Source organism: Microcaecilia unicolor, chromosome 1, assembly GCF_901765095.1.
Source record: "Microcaecilia unicolor chromosome 1, aMicUni1.1, whole genome shotgun sequence".
Classification (NCBI taxonomy): domain Eukaryota; kingdom Metazoa; phylum Chordata; class Amphibia; order Gymnophiona; family Siphonopidae; genus Microcaecilia; species Microcaecilia unicolor.
In genome coordinates this window covers 115,520,432-115,540,658 of record NC_044031.1, presented here as the reverse complement: position 1 = coordinate 115,540,658, position 20,227 = coordinate 115,520,432, and the positions used below count along the sequence as shown (strand labels likewise).

Here is a 20,227-nt window from a genome sequence, read left to right as displayed (position 1 = left end):
GTGTGGGTGTTCTTCTCGACCCCTCTGACCCATGAGGTCAGAAATTCTCCAGGAGCAGACAATCTCGCAAGATACTTCAACGAGAAAATCATACAACTGTGACTTAAGATACCTATCAGTACCATCAACTATGTTGAACTCCTCGACTGTCTAGACCCAGACCCTGGCATTTAACCAGCAGACAGAGCCTGGACTGACTTCGAGACACTATCAGAGGATATTATCTCCCAAACACTCAAAAGATTTGTCAAATTTCATTGTAAACTAGACATATGTCCAAACAACCTGATGACATCTGCTCCTCAACAATTTATATCAGACATAACGAAACACCTGAATTATATGTTACAAAATGGGCTCTTCCCGAAGGAGAAAGGAAATATTCTACTCACCCCCATACCCAAAGACGCAAAGAAAAGTGCCAGTGAACTAGCCATCTACAGGCCAGTAGCATCCATTCCCTTAATAACCAAACTAGTGGAAGGGTTGGTAACCAAACAACTCACAAACTAAATAAATTCTCAATACTCCACGACTCCCAATCAGGATTTCGGTCTAACCATAGTACTGAAACAGTACTAGTTACTCTCATAACCAAATTCAAACAAATGATTGCAACTGGAAAGAACATACTTCTTCTACAATTTGACATGTCAAGCACTTTCGACATGGTTGATCATGGAATACTACTACATAGTATAGAAAATTTGTTTAGGTAGTCGGTAAGTTGCATGGTTACCATACTTTCCATTAGTTTGACTACCAGAGGGATGGATGCTACCGGGCGGTAGTTGGTTATGTCACTTGCTTTTTTCTTTGAATCTTTAGGTATTGGGATGAGTAGTATATTTCCTTTGTCCTTAGGGAAGATTCCGTGCTGTAACATGTAGTTTAGGTGTGTTGTGAGCTCTGTTATGAAGCGTTGAGGGGCGGATTTGATTAGGTTGTTGGGACATATGTCCAGCTTGCAGTGGGATTTGGTGAATCTGTTGATTGCTTGGGTGACGGTTTTGTCGGTCAGGAGGTCGAAGTTTGTCCAGATTCGGTCTGCTGGGTATTCATCGGGGATAGGGTCTAGGTAGTCAATGAATTTTTTGTGGTCGGTGGTATTAAGTGGTAACGTGAGTCGTAATTTTATAATTTTCTCATTAAGTAATTAGCAAGGTTGTCTGCTGATGGGGCATCTGTGTTGGTTGTGGTAACCGGTGTAGTGACTAGTAATTTGTTCATGAGTTGGAAGAGTTTATGCATGTCTTTGTAGTCTGGCCCTGTTTTGGTTTTGTAGTATGACCTTTGGGCTTGTTTTATTGCATATTTGTATTTTCTTTGCATTTGTTTTCATGCGTTAAGTGTGAGTTTATCTTTCATTTTTTTCCATGCTCGTTCAAGTCTCCTAACTTGTGTTTTTAATTTTTTCAATTCTTCAGTGAACCATGGTATCAAGGTGTGTCTTCATGAGGATCTTGTTTGTAATGGTGCAATTTTGTCTAATGTGCTCCTGCATTTGTTGTCCCAATTTAGGAGGTAATGTTTGGAGTCTGTTTGTGCTATCCATTCATTCTTGTAGAACTGTTGCCAAAATGTTGCAGGGTCAAGGCAACCCTCAAGGGGAGGAATGCTGGCTTCAGCCTAACCCCTGGTAAGCCTTTCCTCAGCTGAGAGGTGCCCAGCTCTACCACCGGCCTTTCAGGTGCTGTGGAGGACTTGCAGTTCATCTGCATATCCTTACAGCCTTCTCCGGGGTGACACCTAGGTCCACTCTGATCCACTCAAGGCCTCCGCTCTAGGTGTCCAGCGCTCCCACCAGGTGCTGTGGAGGACTTGCAGCCCTCTGCATTTCCTCACAGCTGTATCCGGGGTGACTCCAGGTCCACCCCGATCTTCCCAGGGCTCTCGCTCCAAGTGCACAGAGTTTCCAGGTGCTTTTTGGCTAGGATCAGGTGACACTCAGGGGGAGGAATGCTGGCTTCGGCCTAACCCCTGGTAAGCCTTTCCTCAGCTGAGAGGTGCCCAGCTCTACCACCAGCTGCCTTTCAGGTGCTGTGGAGGACTTGCAGCTCATCTGCATATCCTTACAGCCTTCTCCGGGCTGACACCCAGGTCCACTCCGATCCACTCAGGGCCTCCACTCTAACGGCGCGTGGGGCAATTTTCTCTTTACATCTAATCTTCTTCCCAGTTGCTAAAGTACCTCAGTCGTTTATGACCCCTATTCACATTCTCTTCCTAGCCCTGTCCCTTCCTAATCTGTTCCCTCACCTCCTACCTCTGTCCGCTACAGGAACTCACTGCCCATCCATCGACTTCATCACCTCACCTTTTCTCTTATCCTCTTCCTCCCTCTTGGCTTTTAATCTCCGTCTCTTTCTTCCCTACATTTTGCCTTCCCCATTCCACCTAAATACCTCTCGCCTTCGACACCTTCGTGGCCACACCTCTCCTACTCTCCTCCGCTCTCTTTTACTCCTTCTCTTACTCTCAGCCGGTGACATCAATTCCAATCCTGGCCCTCCTCACCAACTATTATCCCAACTCTACAGATCTCACCACGACCTCTCTAACCTCATCTCTATTCCTCTACTCCCCTCCTCTTCTCTGCCCTTCTCTTGCACCCTATGGAATGCCCACTCTATCTGTAACAAACTCCCCTATATCCAGGACCTCTTTATCTCGCGTCACCTCCATCTGCTCGCCATAACAGAAACCTGGCTCTGCCCTGATGACTCTGCTTCAGTCGCAGCCCTCAGCCATGGCGGTTATCTTTTTTCACATACTCCTCGCCCTGCTGGTCGCGGGGGCGGTGTTGGACTACTTCTCTTTCCCTCCTCCAGATTTCAACCCCTTCTTCCACCTCAATCTCATTGTTTTCCTCCTTTGAAGTCCACTCTATCCGCCTTTTCTCTCCTCTGCCTCTTCAAATAGCAGTCATTTATCGTCCCCCTGATAAGTCCCTTTCATCCTTTCTCAGTGACTTTGATGCCTGACTTGCCTTCTTCCATGATCCTTCCTTCCCCTCTCTCATCCTTGGTGGCTTTAATATTCTTGCTAATGATCCTTCTGACTCTTATATTTCCAAGTTACTCGCTTTAACATCCTCCTTTAATCTCCAACTATGCTCCACCTCCCCCACTCATCAAATGGTCACTGTCTTGATCTCATCTTCTTCTCCAACTGTTCACCCTCTAGTTTCCTTGCCTCTGATCTTCCCCTCTCTGATCACCATCTTATAACTTTCACACTTAAATCTCCTCCCTCCCAGTCCCGTCCTATCTTATCTAATTTATCTAGGAATCTTCACAATATTGACCCTTCATCTCTATCCTCCCATGTTTCAAACCTCCTCTCTACTGTGGCACCATCCACGTCTGTCAACGAAGCTGTTTCTTCTTACAACAATACTCTATCCTCTGCCTTAGACACACTTGCACCTTTGATGACCTGCCCTATAAGGCGTACAAAACCCCAACCTTGGCTGACTTCTAATATCCGCTACCTACGTTCCTGTACCCGCTCCGCCGAACGCCTCTGGCGGAAATCTCGGGCCCTTGCTGATTTCTTACACTTTAAGTTCATGCTGATCTCCTTCTAATCTGCTCTTTTACACGCCAAGCAGGATTATTATATCCAACTGACCAACTCTCTGGGCTCTAACCCTCAACTTCACTTCACCATATTGAACTCTCTCCTCAAGGTGCCCCCTCCCCCAACTCCCCCTTCATTATCTCCTCAGACCCTTGCTGAATTCTTTCACAACAAGGTTCAAAAGATAAACCTTGAATTCTCTACCTCGCCACCTCTACTAGTCCGTTCCCCTCTCTCTCCTTCCCCTCCTTCCTTTTCCTCCTTTCCTGAAGCTACTATAGAGAAAACTACACTTCTCCTTTCTGCCTCAAAATGTACCACCTGTTCCTCTGATCCCATTCCCACCCACCTTCTTAATACCATCTCACCTGCTTTTATTCCTTTAATCTGTCACATTCTCAACCTCTCACTTTCCACTGTAACTGTCCCTACGTCCCTACTGCCTTTAAACATGCTGTGGTCACACCTCTCCTTAAGAAGCCTTCACTCGACCCTACTTGTCCCTCTAATTACCAACCCGTCTCCCTCCTTCCTTTTCTCTCCAAATTACTTGAGCGTGCTGTTCACCACCGCTGCCTTGATTTTCTCTCCTCACATGCTATTCTTGACCCACTACAATCTGGTTTTCGCCCTTTCCACTCAACCGAAACTGTGCTTACTAAAGTCTCCAATGACCTATTACTGGCTAAATCCAGAGGTCAATATTCCATCCTCATTCTTCTTGATCTTTCCGCTGCTTTTGACACTGTTGATCACAGCATACTTCTCGATACCCTGTCCTCACTTGGATTCCAGGGCTCTGTCCTTTCCTGGTTCTCTTCCTACCTCTCCCTCCGCACCTTTAGTGTTCACTCTGGTGGATCCTCTTCTACTTCTATCCCTCTGCCTGTCGGCGTACCTCAGGGTTCTGTTCTTGGTCCCCTCCTCTTTTCTATCTACACTTCTTCCCTTGGTTCATTAATCTCATCCCATGGCTTTTCCTACCATCTCTATGCTGATGACTTCCAAATCCACCTTTCTACTCCTGATATCTCACCTTGCATCCAAACCAAAGTTTCAGTGTGCTTGTCTGACATTGCTGTCTGGATGTCTCAACGCCACCTGAAATTAAACATGACCAAAACCGAGCTTCTTATTTTTCCCCCCAAACCCACCTCCCCACTCCCCCCGTTTTCTATTTCTGTTGATGTCTCTCTCATTCTCCCTGTCTCCTCAGCTCAAAACCTTGGGGTCATCTTTGACTCTTCTCTCTCCTCCTCTGCTCATATCCAGCAGATTGCCAAGACCTGTCGTTTCTTTCTTTACAACATCCGTAAAATCCGCCCCTTTCTTTCCGAGCACTCTACCAAAACCCTCATCCACACCCTTGTCACCTCTCGTTTAGACTACTGCAATCTGCTTCTTGCTGGCCTCCCACTTAGTCACCTCTCCCCTCTCCAATCGGTTCAAAACTCTGCTGCCCGTCTTGTCTTCCGCCAGGGTCGCTTTACTCATACTACCCCTCTCCTCAAGTTGCTTCACTGGCTCCCTATCCGTTTTCGCATCCTGTTCAAACTTCTTCTACTAACCTATAAATGTACTCACTCTGCTGCTCCCCAGTATCTCTCCACACTCGTCCTTCCCTACACCCCTTCCCGTGCACTCTGCTCCATGGATAAATCCTTTTTATCTGTTCCCTTCTCCACTACTGCCAACTCCAGACTTCGCGCCTTCTGTCTCACTGCACCCTATGCCTGGTCTTGCCCCATCCTTGGCCACCTTTAAATCTAGACTGAAAGCCCACCTCTTTAACATTGCTTTTGACTCGTAACCACTTGTAACCACTCGCCTCCACCTACCCTCCTCTCCTCCTTCCTGTACACATTAATTGATTTGATTTGCTTACTTTATTTATTTTTTGTCTATTAGATTGTAAGCTCTTTGAGCAGGGACTGTCTTTCTTCTATGTTTGTGCAGCGCTGCGTACGCCTTGTAGCGCTATAGAAATGCTAAATAGTAGTAGTAGTAGTAGTCAATTTGGCCTCTTGTGGTGTAGATTGTGCGTTCTTGCTTGTGGTTTGAGTCTTTTTTTTTTCGCCATTGTAGAGTTAGGTTTAGTTTATGGTGTGTGTGATGAGGTCAAGTGTGTGTCCATTGTCATGGGTTGCTTGTATATTGGGCCAGCTGAGGTCCCATAGTTGGAGGAAGTCCTTGCATTCACGTGTGTTGGTTGTGTTAGGGTCGTGTTTATGTCCCCCTATTATAATTAGATTAGAGTTAGATACACAGGTATTTGATATGAAATCCATGAAATGTGTTTGGCATTCTTGCCAGTTACCCGGTGAAAAAGAAACAAAGGTAGTCAGCAGAGTTTTGGAGGGCTTTCCGGGCATTCACCACCCTTTGGCTGAAAAAGAATTTCCTGATGTTGCTTTTAAATATCCTTCCTTGTATCTGTTAGTATCCGGTTTGCATCTGAGGACAGTTTGTGTGTGATGAGGTCAAGTGTGTGTCCATTGTCATGGGTTGCTTGTATATTGGGCCAGCTGAGGTCCCATAGTTGGAGGAAGTCCTTGCATTCACGTGTGTTGGTTGTGTTAGGGTCGTGTTTATGTCCCCCTATTATAATTAGATTAGAGTTAGATACACAGGTATTTGATATGAAATCCATGAAATGTGTTTGGCATTCTTGCCAGTTACCCGGTGAAAAAGAAACAAAGGTAGTCAGCAGAGTTTTGGAGGGCTTTCCGGGCATTCACCACCCTTTGGCTGAAAAAGAATTTCCTGATGTTGCTTTTAAATATCCTTCCTTGCAGTTTCATTTTATGCCAATTTTTAAAATTAATATGGTTGTAAATGACACATTGCTCTGTTGTCCAGAATAGAAGCAATTTGTATGTAGATGTTGTACTATAAATTAAAACTTTATTCACATAAAGATTCTGTATTTTATAAACATAAAAATATAAAGCTGCATATACTGCTCTATACGGAAACACTGACTGTTGTATTAAATAGAAAATGAATAACCTGCTTGGAACAAGGTAGCAGCACTGAAAGAATGTTTTATTTATATATTCTCCAGGTAATGGAAGGAATTTTCTGTACATCAACTCATCTGCACAGCAAGATGGAGCTACTGCAAAAATAATCACTACCAATTTTTTCCCTGCCAGCCTTGGAATATGCAGAATAAGGTTTTGGTTCTACATGTATGGCTCCCGGCAGATGGGAACATTAAAGGTAAGAAAATGTCAAAAAGTGTATGTTGGCATTCAAATAACTGCAGTATTTATTTAACAAGGATGTGAAGGAAAAGCCTGAAATCTAGTAGACTGTGATAATACATCAGACATGGAAAATAAGCATGTAATTTATTATTATTATTATTATTATTATTATTATTAATAATAATAATCAATATCCACAACTTACAAATAAATCTATCTCTGTATCATAAAGAAAAATGGGGAGGAAAAGACTTCAGATACCCGATAACTGTTGGATTATTTGTAGTAAATAATTAGCAGATTTTAGTACACACAGCTTCAGCTTTAGAAATGTTAATTTCTTTCTTCATCTCTCTCTCATTCACCCCTGAATAATTCACTGCTGAGTCACTTTAAAGTTGAAGTAACAAAACATCTGTTTACTCACAGTTTGTAGTTAGATTATAATCAGACAGGCTTATATATACATATTACTATACATTTGTATTATCAGCTCCTTCCATGTGCTTAGATGGTAATGGATGCTCACACCACCATAGATCCTCTCAGGTTAGGAGAGAACATGAGCTCCATGTGCTCCATGTGCTGTGTCTGCTGCATCTAACCCCTACAGGAAGTTACATAGCTGTGTGACCTCTCTAAGTAATTCACATCAGAGGTCACAGAGTAATCACAGAGAAATAATAGGTGACAGGCAATGCATGTAAAATACAATTACATTCCAACAAACCCCTTCTCATGCATAACTGTCATGCAATTATTTATTCATACAAAGTCCAAGCTTTATACGCAGATTCACAAAATGTTCTCTGGGTAACGGTTTGGTCATGATGTCAGCTGTCATCTCACTGGTGTGACAATAGTGTAGACTGATGACCCCTTCTTTCGCCAACTCTCGCACGTTGTGGTATTTCGTTGCGATGTGCTTGGTGCGTGACTGAACCTTGTCATTCTGTGACAGTCGGATGCAGCTCTGATTATCTTCCATTATCTGGATTGGTCTCTTTTCAGCTATTCCAAAATCCAGCATAAGTTTTTCAATCCACATCAGTTCTCTGCACGCTTCCGATACAGCCACATATTCAGCTTCTGTAGAAGACAAACTCACAATACTTTGTTTATGACTGGCCCATGAAATTTGTACATTTCCATACATAAACACATATCCACTTGTGGATTTATAATCAGAATGATCCCCTGCCCAATCTGAATCACAGTAACATATTAGTTTTGGATTACTATTGGCTGAAATCTTTAATTTACAATCAATGGTACCCTTTAAATACCTTACCATCCTTTTAACTGCAGTCCAATCTGATTTGGTAGGTGAGCTGACCCTTCTGCTCAAAATTCCTACTGCATTTGCTATATCAGCCCTGTATGTGGTAGCTAGATATAAAAGCTTACCTATGGCTGATCTATATTGGATGTTATCTGGTAAAGGTTCTCTTACTGTTTCATCCTTCAGAAAATCAGTGATCATGGGAGTGCTTACAACTTGGGCATCTTGCATACCTAAACTTTCAATAAGCTCATTTATTTTCTGCTTCTGGCTTAGAAGATAAGAACCATCATTTTGTTTCTCAATTTCTATACCAAGATAGTATGACACATTACCCAGTTCTTTTATCTCAACATTGAGGTTTAAACACTTTACAATGTCCTTGTACTCTTGCTCACTTTTGCTTGCAATGAGCAGATCATCAACAAAAGCTAAAATGTATGCATATTGTCCATTTCTGCACCTAGTGTACAAGCATTTATCTGCTTCACCTTGCTTAAATCCTAAATTTGTCAATATTTCATGCAATTTTTCATTCCAACATTCTGCACTTTGCTTTAATCCATAAAGACCTTTGTTTAATTTACACACTAGCTGTCTTTGTTTTGTATTTATGAAACCTGTTGGTTGTTCCATGTACAAGTCTTCAGTTATATCTCCGTGAAGAAACGCTGTTTTCACATCAATGTGTTTGACTTGCATGCCTTTTGAGACTGCAATGCTCAGAAGTGTTCTTATTGTCGTGTGTTTCACTACAGGTGCAAACACTTCATCAAAATCTTCTCCATATTTTTGAAGATATCCCTTTGCCACTAATCTGGCTTTATACCTTTCCACTTTTCCTTGTGCATTCCTTTTTAACTTGAATACCCATTTGCATCCTATAGCTTTCTTGCCAGGAGGTAATTTTGTAAGAATCCAAGTATTATTTTTATCCAATGCATCAATTTCTTCTTGTGCAGCTTTATGCCATTCAGCAGCTTCTTCTGCTGGCATTTTCTCAATCTCATCCCATGTTAAGGGCTCTTGAGCTTCTGCTGACTTTGTTAGGTAAGACAGTCTTGGGGGTGGAACACCTTTGTTTTCCCTGGATGAGCGTCTGACAACAGGTTGGTCTGACCTTTCCGCATCCTCTAAATCTGAGAGTTCTTCTCCAATTGATTCCCCTTCTCCAACTGTACTGTCTTCTTCAATGATCCTTTCTGTGTCTGCTTCCTCTGCCTGTTCCTCGTTAGATACAGGTGAGTTACTTTCAGACATCTGCCTTGGTATGGCATTTATATACACTGGCATGTCTATTATGGTTCTAGTTTCATATTCTGGATGATAAGGCTCATCTGGGATAATCCAGCCTTTATCAACCCTTTTGTTTTCATCAAAATATGTAACATGTCTTATGCCAACAATGCCAGTTTTCAGATTCAAAATTCTATATCCTTTGTGTCCTGGAGCATAGCCAACTAAAATGCCCCTTTCTGTTGTGGAATCCAGCTTATGCCTTCTTTGCTTTGGTATATGAGCATATGCTGTACTTCCAAATGTTCTTATGTGTGACAGGTTTGGCTTCCTACCATGCCATGTCTCATGTGGTGTGCGCTCAGCGCCTTTAGTTGGCATTCTGTTTTGTAGGTACACTGCTGTGAGAATGGCTTCCCCCCATAGTCTTTTAGGGAGATTGCTATCTGACAGCATACATCTGGTCATTTCCACAAGTGACCTAAATTTTCTCTCTGCAACAGAATTTTGCTCTGGTGTATAAGCTACTGTTGTGATATGTTGAATGCCTTCTTGTTCTAGAAATGTGCGCATGCTTTGCGAAGTGAACTCACCACCATTGTCGGTCTGAAGAACCTTTGGTTTTCTTTCAAATTTATTGCTCACCATGGCTACGTATTTCTTCAGCATGTCTGTGACTTGACTTTTTTCTTTCAGCAAATAGGCCACACAGTATCTAGAGAAATCATCCAAGAATATTAGCACAAATCTGTTATTTCCCAATGATGGGATATTAAACGGTCCACATAAGTCACTGTGTATTAAGTCCAGCACTTTATTACTCCTATTTCCTGTGTATGCAGGAAATGAGGGTCTTACACCTTTTTGAGTAACACAGTCTATGCATTTCTCCATTTTACCAGCATCTGCACTTATCTGAATGCCAGTGGCTAGTTGCCCACTGCGAAGATCCTGGATCACCTTAGAATCACGATGTCCCAGGCGGCGGTGCCAGATTTCCAGACTACATTTACCATCATTCTTCCTTACTTGCGCCATATGTGAGGCTTCACCTGAAATGTTCAGCTTATAAACATCATTATGCATAAAAGCTTCAGCATACACTTCATCATTTTTAGAGATTGTGCACTTACTGTTTTCAAAATGAATCACAAATCCCTTCTTATCTAATGTAGATACACTAAGCATATTGCAAACTGCTTGGGGAATATACAAGACATCACTTACAGGAATTTCTTTAACTTCATTAGACACTTTGCATTTTAAGAATCCAATACCTTTTGCTTGGATCTTAGCAGTCCCTGCGTTTGCAGTTTTAAGAATACCTTCCTCTGGACACATTTCCTGAAAGAAATCCTTACAATTGGTTAAATGGCATGTGCTCCCCGAATCCAAAATCCAAGTACTTTCATTTGAATTATTATTTACCATAGTCAAAGATTTTTCTGCCATTAGAAAGCCCTTGTGTTTATCTTTGTCCTTCATACATTTCCTGGTTTGAAAATTCTTTAGTTCCATTGGCTTAGGTGAGCTAGAGGGAGTGTTTGTGTTTCCTTACACCATTTAGATACATGTCCCTCCTTTCCACATGAGTAGCAAATCAGCTTGCCCTTGGGTGGAGTTTTCCCATAGCTCCGCCTTCCTCTGTTCTTTGCCAAGAAATTTGTTTCATTTCTCTCTGACTTGCTTTGAGAACACATCTCCTCAGAATCATTTATTATGCATTCCTGCCTTAGTTTTGATGTTGCCTGTTCAAAAGATTGCCCTTCAATGGCCTCATTTACAGACCTAAAAACATCAAACTTCTTTGATAGTGAGGTAAAAAGAAATGCTCTTTTCAATGCATCACACATGGGAATTCCAGAAAGTTCTAGCTTTGAAATGAAGACATAAGATGCATAATGTGATCATTACATTTACTTTTATCCCTTAATTTGGTTTCATTCAACTCTGCCAGCCAAATTGGTTGCTGCTTTGCATATGTAGTTGCATACATAGTTCTCAGTTTATATAAAATGTCCTTTGGTGTATCTTTTCCCTCCACTAATATGGCTTGTTTCTCTGAGAGAGCTTCTAAAAACATGCACTTCACATAATAGTTTGCATTGTCCCATTCAGCCATATTTTCAGCTGTTCTGTCTTGGTCTAAGCATATATTCAATCCTTTTGCTCGAAGGAGACATATGAATCTTAGTTCCCATTGCTGATAATTAAATTCAGTTAACTTAGGCACCTTGAGAGAGTAGAAAAATGGTGAATTTCTTCCCTCAGCCATTTTCTTAGCCTTCTGTCTGCTGTTTGGTGTGTGGGGGGAGAGAGAGACAGACTGAATCTTTCTGTTAAAACTTAAGAGAAAAATGTGGCTTTTTTACTGCCTGGTAATATTTCTCTTCTTTTTCAATTCCTGAGCCCTGGGCCCATAACCCTTTTGTTGGATTATTTGTAGTAAATAATTAGCAGATTTTAGTACACACAGCTTCAGCTTTAGAAATGTTAATTTCTTTCTTCATCTCTCTCTCATTCACCCCTGAATAATTCACTGCTGAGTCACTTTAAAGTGAAGTAACAAAACATCTGTTTACTCACAGTTTGTAGTTAGATTATAATCAGACAGGCTTATATATACATATTACTATACATTTGTATTATCAGCTCCTTCCATGTGCTTAGATGGTAATGGATGCTCACACCACCATAGATCCTCTCAGGTTAGGAGAGAACATGAGCTCCATGTGCTCCATGTGCTGTGTCTGCTGCATCTAACCCCTACAGGAAGTTACATAGCTGTGTGACCTCTCTAAGTAATTCACATCAGAGGTCACAGAGTAATCACAGAGAAATAATAGGTGACAGGCAATGCATGTAAAATACAATTACATTCCAACAATAACCACCACCTTTGCTTTGAATAGTGGGTACCCCGCTGCTCAGCATTTACTTTTGAAAATTGACTTTGCCTGTTGTAAAACTGCTGGCGAGCATCATCATAAGTCAAAAAACCTCACCCCTTGTGCCTCACTCCTTTATTTATTTATATTGTATTTTATTTATATTTTATGTTTTTTAAATCTTTAATTCCAATAGAAATGAACAGGCAATTATCTGCTATTAAATTTGATAGTGGGTTCGCCCGATAGCGATCTCCTGTTTCGCTCATGCTTCATACGGAACAAGACCCATAGTTTCTTTAAACACCCTGTGATCAAGTAAACAGCATAGACTTAAAATACCTTACAGAGAATCTAGAAAGTTCGTGGACTCGCAATTTAGCTTGTCTTTGCACATACCTGTTACCGTGTCAGTTTCTACCTTGTTTGAAATTTTCCAAACTACGACGGTGACTAGTTTTTAAACTAACGCCAACCTTATCTACCAATGAAATTCCAATTAGGAATTTAAAGGGATAAATGATTCATATTTTTTAAGTAAGTACCAAGTTGTGATTGTATTAATAATAATAATAATAATTGTTGTTGTTATTATTATTATTACTTGATTCTTTACATCAGAGAATTCTCACAAGCTATAAATTATATAACAGAAATTGTTGCTTTCTGTTTAAGTTCTTTTTGGAAGTATGATAATTTTATGAAGCCTTGTTTGACAAGTGCATTCATAGGAACAGAAGTGTTGTCAACTCATTTTTCAAGGTCCTCCATCTCCTCCGATTCATTGCATGATGTCTCTCTGCACAGCATTGTAGGAAGCATGTAGGCTTGTCACTGTCAGTGGAGGAGACATTTAGAATATTGGAAGCATAGAGGCCCTTTGACCAATCTGCAGTAAAAAGTGGCTTTAAAGAGTGCATATGTGGGTCACTCCTAAGCTAAGGTCATTTTTTTTGCAAGGGTAAAATGGCCAAGTTTTCTAATTTTGAATTAATGGTTATGCGCTAATTTTTCCATTAGCACATGAGCCTCTATCACCACATATTTTTTAGGTGGTAAGGGCTCACATGTTAACCATATGCTAATTAGTTAGCAGGTGGCGATATAGATGTGCTAACCGATTAGTGCTATACATGCCTATTCTCTGCCCCCGATCTGTCCCCAGCGCTAAAAAATAAAATCTATTTTTTTAGCATGTGGGAAACGTGTATAGATGCCAAAATTACCATGGGATCCCCTGAGTGCGCCCTGCGGTAAGGCATTTTATGCTGCAGTAAGCAGGTGTTATTGCTTACTGCAACATAGTAAAAGGACCCTATAAAGAGGTAAATTTTAAAGCCAGCCATCTTCTAAATATAGAGTTCAGTGGCTAGCTCAAAGGCTTTGAAAATTTATGACTGCTGAGTGGCTAAAAATAAGCATTAGAAAGCTAAATAGAGAGTTAAGTGAGAAGATCCCATGGTAACTTTTCATTAAGCTATTTAGTGGCCAGCCAGTGATGGCAAGGCAATAGAGGCTAATTTTCAGCCATAGCCTATGTGACAAGCATGTCTTGAGATACCTGCACAATTTTTTTCTGTAACTTCCAGTCAACTGCATTTTAGGAGCAGTGCCACCGAGAAGGAGAAGCAAAATTCCCCAAGGGAGTGGGGGACTGGCACCAGCAAGCTTCTTCTTTTATTTTTTTAGTTCACATGTATTTATTAAATTTTCTGAAAATATAATCAAGTATACATTCAGGCTTATTTTCGAAAGAGAAGGGCGCCCATCTTTCGACACAAATTGTGAGATGGGCGTCCTTCTCCCAGGGTTGCCCAAATCGGCATAATCGAAAGCCGATTTTGGGCGTCCTCAACTGCTTTCCGTTGCGGGGACGACCAAAGTTCACGGGGGCGTGTCGGAAGTGTAGCGAAGGTGGCACTAGGCGTCCTCGACCGATAATGGAAAAAAGAAGAGCGTCCCTGACGAGCACTTGGGTGACTTTACTTGGTCCATTTTTTGTTATGACCAAGCCTCAAAATAGTGCCCGAACTGACCAGATGACCACCGGAGGGAATCGGGGATCACCTCCCCTTACTCCCCCAGTGGTCACCGACCCCCTCCCACCCTAAAAAAACGTTTTAAATATTTTTTGCCAGCCTCTATGCCAGCCTCAAATGTCATACCCAGCTCAATGATAGCAGTATGCAGGTCCCTGCAGCAGTTTTAGTGGATGCAGTGCACTTCAGGCAGGCAGACCCAGGCCCATCTCCCCCTACCTGTTACACTTGTGGTGATAAATGTGAGCCCTTCAAAACCCACCACAAACTGTACCCACATGTAGGTGCCCCCTTCACCCCTTAGGGTTATGGTAGTGGTGTACAGTTGTGGGGAGTGGGTTTTTTTCAGGGGTGGGGGGGCTCAGCACACAAGGTAAGGGAGCTATGCACCTGGGAGCAATTTATGAAGTCCACTGCAGTTCTCCCTAGGGTGCCCGGTTGGTGTCCTGGCATGTCAGGGGGACCAATGCACTACGAATGCTGGCTCCTCCCATGACCAAATGGATTGGATTTGGTCGTTTCTGAGATGGGAGTCCTCAGTTTCCATTATGGCCGAAAATCTAAGAACGACCATCTCTAAGGCCAACCATCTCTAAGGTCGTCCTAAATTTCACGATTTGGGTGTCCACTACCGTATTATCGAAACGAAAGATGGACGCCCATCTTGTTTCGATAATACGGGTTTCCCCGCCCTTTCGTCGGGACATCCTGCGAGGCTGTCCTCAGGAAAACTTGGGCACCCCTTTCGATTATGCCTCTCAAAGAATACAAGTATACAAAAACCACAATCATAGACAGGGTATACAGAAAGATCCATACATTGCAATATCATTATATATGCAGTACCATTTCAAATGTTTAGAAATTATAAGTTATACAGGTTCACGTATCATAAAATCATACAAAAGGAACAATAATATACCAAAATATCAAATCACAAATCCTTAATCTTAATTTTGACAAAATTTGGCTACTTGGTCCCATGTTTTATGGAACAAATGCATAGACTTGTTACGTTCAGCTAAGATTTTTTCATGTTTAAGAATCAAACATACAGTGCCACCAAAAGGAAAAAGAAGCCGATTTGTGATTTTTCCAATTATTTATAATAGTGGAGTTTGCTATGGCCAATAACTTGTCAAATAATTTATAGTTACAATGAACTGCTTGTTTTAACCCTGCAGAACAAAATATTATAAGATAAAATGTAAGAGGAAGATTCAAATAAAAAACAGCACATATTCTATTCCAAACTGATGTCCAGAAAACTTGGAGATCAGGGCAAGAAAAGCACATGTGTTCTAAGGTACCTATGCCACTATTACAAGATCAGCAAGCTTCTTCTTGCTGCCTGTTTCCGGGTCTGTCCGCCCCTGCTCCTATGTGCTGCCCAGGACTTGGATGATTGCATTAGCGCGATAATGCAATCATCCAGGTCCTGACTCCTGGCATGGACAAGAACAGGACAGGACAGACTGTGGGAGCAGGCATGCAGGAAGTAGCTTGCCAGCACCGGGCAAAGACAGAAAGGTAAGGGGGCTGGCAGGAGTGGCGGTGCAAGTGTGTGTAGGGGTGGTGGCTTGCGGCGGTCCGATTCGGCTCTGGGCCCAGCTATGCCTCCGGCGGCCCTGTTGGGGAGCATTTGCTGTGTATGCAGAGAGTTCAAAAATCCATCAGTCATTTGCTGAATCAATATGATGCTCACTGATTCAAATGTGCTGTACACACAAACTGTCCTCAGATGCAAACCGGATACTAACAGATACAAGCTAGACAGACATACCTTGTTCAGACCACCATAAACTTGTATGTCCAGGACTGATCATGCAATGAGCTGAGGCCCGTGGTGTGCCATAATGCCAAAAACACTAATAGTCTTCGAACCACAGATATACAAATTAAAAGAAAAAAGTGTAAATAAAAACCATCACTAAAGTTAGTTTAACATTATATAAAGCAATATCAGTGCTCAGTACTTATTCTCAGATGCAAAGGCTTTGATACCATATTCCAATTAAATACTATATTTCACTTCTAGAAAGGAATACGTTTCAGTCACTCAATATGTCTCTTAAGCTATATTTGTCACATTGATCTAAACAGGAAGTCACTTGCCAGGGTGCACTATACATCTCATAGTTTTGTTAGGGGGTCTTTTACTAAGCCGCAGCAGCGTTTTTAGCTCGCTGTAGAAATCAGCAGGCGGTAAACGCTGAGATGCCCATAGGAATATAATGGGTGTCTTGGCATTTACCGCCAGCTAATTTATACAGCGAGCTAAAACTGCTACCACAGCTTAGTAAAAGACCTCTGTAGCCACTTAAGAGGCCTGTTTGCTAAAGTGCAGTACATTTTTGCACATTCTTCCCGGATTCTATATAGCACAACTTAGCTTACGCATGCAAATCCAGTTGTATTCTTGATTTGCAAAATCTGTCGTGCAAAGCCTTTTTTGTTGCCAATTTTTATAAAATTCCACATTGAGCTGCCTTGCATAGACTGTGAAGGATACGTTTGTGCAGAACAAAAAAGCTCAAAATGCTAAAATGTTAGCATTTGTTCGGCCATTTTTTTTCACGTGAAATATGGTTTTCTATAGCCCTGATAGATTTTGAGCTGTCTGGGATCAAGGAAATATCTACTCAATTTGGGCATAGCCACTTATGTGCCTGGATAGCCCATGGCCTGCTCACTTCAGACCTATCCAGTGAGCCACAGCACAGGCCAATGAGAGGAGAAATGGCATTGATGTCAACATCTGTATTACTTTGTGCCCACTCAATCTAATCTCAGGTCCCAAGAAACAGTTCTTGCTAAGTCATCATTGTACATGTATGCAGCTCACCTTGAGCTTGGATTTAGAGAGAAAAGTAATCAAATCTAAAATCTAAATCTGAGTTTCTTTTTCCCTTTTCTCCAAAAAACCCTGTTATATCCTCCAAATTCTATAAATGACACTCAAAATTCTGCATGAAAATTTGGGTGTTCAAGTTGAATGTGCAATTTAATTGAATAACAATCTAATTAACACCAATAATTGGATGTAAATAATCAATTATTGGCACTAATTGGCTACAATTTGAATTTATGCACATATCTTGCTAAGCACTATTCTATAAAGATACACACATACATTTTTTAGCATGCAACTGAAAAAGGATGTAGCCATGGGACAGGCATGGGTGAGTCAGGGGCATTCACTAAAGATATGTGCACTATTATAGAATCAGGTGGATGCACACCTAATTTAAGAGTGGGGATTTACATCAGGGTTCAGTTGGTGCAAATCCTCATGCCCAAAACTGAGTGTGGATCTCAACGCTAACCTCTATTTTATATATTCCACTCAACTCAGAGTGCTACGGTTCAGTGCTTATTTTTTTATGCATCCACATTTGGGCACCATTTGCTGAATCTAGTTCTATATGCACAATTAGGAGACTGATTTAATAAAGTGGTTAAGTGGAATAAGGTAGGTGAGATTTTATTTTAAAATAAATTCTATTTATATTGGGGAAAGTTCTATATCTGGGCATCAATGTTAGGTGCCTCAATGCAGCTTGCTGAGCTTAAATTCTATATTGGCCTCTGTGCACCAAGATTCCGTTATAAAATACTAGCATAAATCAGCATCTATTTACCTACAATTAGACACACCCACTTACGCCATGTCAATAGCAGGCATAAAAGTGCATGCCTAAATACAACACTTTCTGCTGGATTCTATATAGCGCACCTAGCGTTCTGTGCCAAAATCCAAGTATATTCTATAAGAACACACGTAATTTAATTGGCTTAACAAACAAATCAGTGTTGTTAACAGCACTTAAGAACACTAATTGACAATAATTAGAATTTATGTGCAGAGATCCCTAAGTGTATTCTGTAGCTCAATGCACCTACATTTTAATGCCTGCAAGCAAAAAGGAGAGAGGTTATAGGGAGGGAAATGGGTGTTTTGTGGGCATTCCAAAATTTACATGTACTGTTATATAAAATATGGCTCTGTCATCCTGGTTCATCTTTCTGTGGTCATTCCCACTCTTTTTTGCTTTAGCTATTTTACCGTTAACCATAGTTATTGGTAACTAGGTCTCATTGCATAAAATAATACATCTTACCAGAAGCCAACATTGATAAGGGTAAATACACTCCCAAATGTTTAACAAGAGGTATAATAGTTTGACACTGGTGTTGAAATAATCATCTCATTAATGGTGAACCTGAAAACCATATTGTCTGGCTTTTACGTTCTTATTCTCACCACTAAACCACTTCATCACCTTATGAAAATAATTTATTTGCGGGGTTTTACATCGAATGCACATTGATCTTACTTTCTTAGTATATTTTATTTGATTATCTTATTCAAGTTGCATGTAGATACTGCTCTGCAAGGATTCATTTCTTGAAATGACATTTTAACACAATTTTAATCTATATCTTTTCACATTTTTTTCTTAATGTTATGTTAAGTACTGCCTGTTTAATTACATTCTGTTCAGTTGATAGACTGTATTTGGTACATTATCATCTTTAATCTTGTCATATACATCCCATTCTGTATTTGGCAGCCTGTAATCTTCCTTACACTTCCAGCTTCATATAGGCAAGCATTAATTTATGACAACATTGAAAGTAATATTTGAACATGAGAACATGGCTATACTGGGTCAGACCAGTGTCCATCTAGCCCAGTATCCTGCTTCAAAAAGTGACCAATTCAGGTCACAAGTACCACGCAGAATCTCAAATAGTAGCAACATTCCATGCTACTGATTCCAGGGCAAGCAGTGGCTGCCCTCAAGTCTAGCTCAATTGCAGACTATAGACTTTTACTCCAGGAACTTGTCAAAACCTTTTTTTAAACCCAGATATGCTAACAACTGTAACCACAACCTCTGGGAACGAGTTCCACAGCTTAACTATTTGTTGAGTATAAAAATATTTCTCCTATTCGTTATAAAAGTATTACCATGTATCTCTATTGAGTGTCCCCTAGTCTTTGTATTTTTTGAAAGAGTAAAAAATTGAGCACTTTTATCCATTCTACACCACTCAGGATTTTGTAGACCTCAGTCATATCCCCCCTCTGCCATCTCTTTTCCAAGCTGAAAGAGCACTAACCTCTAGCCTTTCCTCATATGAGAGGAGTTCCATACCCTTTATCATTCGGTTGCTGTTTTTTGAACCTTTACCTAATTCTGCTAAATCTTTTTGAGATATGGCAACTAGAATTGCAAACAGTACTCAAGGTGATGTCGCAACATGGTGAGACACAGAGACATTATAGTGTTCTTTCTCTTATTTTCCATTCATTTTCTTATAATTCTAAGCATCCTGTTTGCTTTTTTGGCTTCTGCCCAACACTGGGTAGAAGATTTCAGCGTATTGTCTACAATGACACCTAGTTCTTTTTCTTCTGTGCTGACTCTTATGTTGGTCCCTAGCATCAAGTAACTATGATTTGGATTAATCTTCTCAATGTGCATCACTTTGCATTTGTCCACATTAAATTTAATCTGCCACTGAGATGCCCGGTCTTCCAATTCTCTAAGGTCTTCCTGAAAATTTTCACAGTCACCATGTGTTTTAACATCTTTGAATAGATTTATGTCATCTGCAAATTTAATCACCTCACTTATTGTTTCAATTTCCAGATCATTTATAAATATATTAACTAGCACCGGTCCCAGAACAGATCCTTGCGGCATTCCAGTATTCACCTTGTTCCACTGAAAAAAATAGCCATTTAAATGTATCCTCGGTTTTCTAACTGTCTCATCCAGTTCATTGATGCCTTCCTTACCCACACCTCTGAGTACATCACCTTCACCAACCCCCCCCCCCCCCCCCCCAGGCCCTGCAGAACATGGCTGACTTCTACGACGTAGCTCGCTTCCCCTCGGTCATAGGCGCCATTGACTGCACACATGTCGCACTCAGACCCCCCCAGGCACGAGAGGCCACTTATAGGAACAGGAAAGCATT

At 41.1% G+C, this 20,227-nt stretch overlaps 1 protein-coding gene across 1 annotated transcript in view; it reads left to right on the top strand.

Annotated features, from left to right (window-relative positions):
• The window catches only part of MALRD1 (MAM and LDL receptor class A domain containing 1), a 787,803-nt gene that overhangs the window by 505,445 nt on the left and 262,131 nt on the right, over positions 1 to 20,227 (top strand). The window contains 1 exon segment of the mRNA XM_030202038.1: positions 6,647 to 6,804. Within this exon segment, the coding sequence (XP_030057898.1) occupies positions 6,647 to 6,804 (158 nt within the window).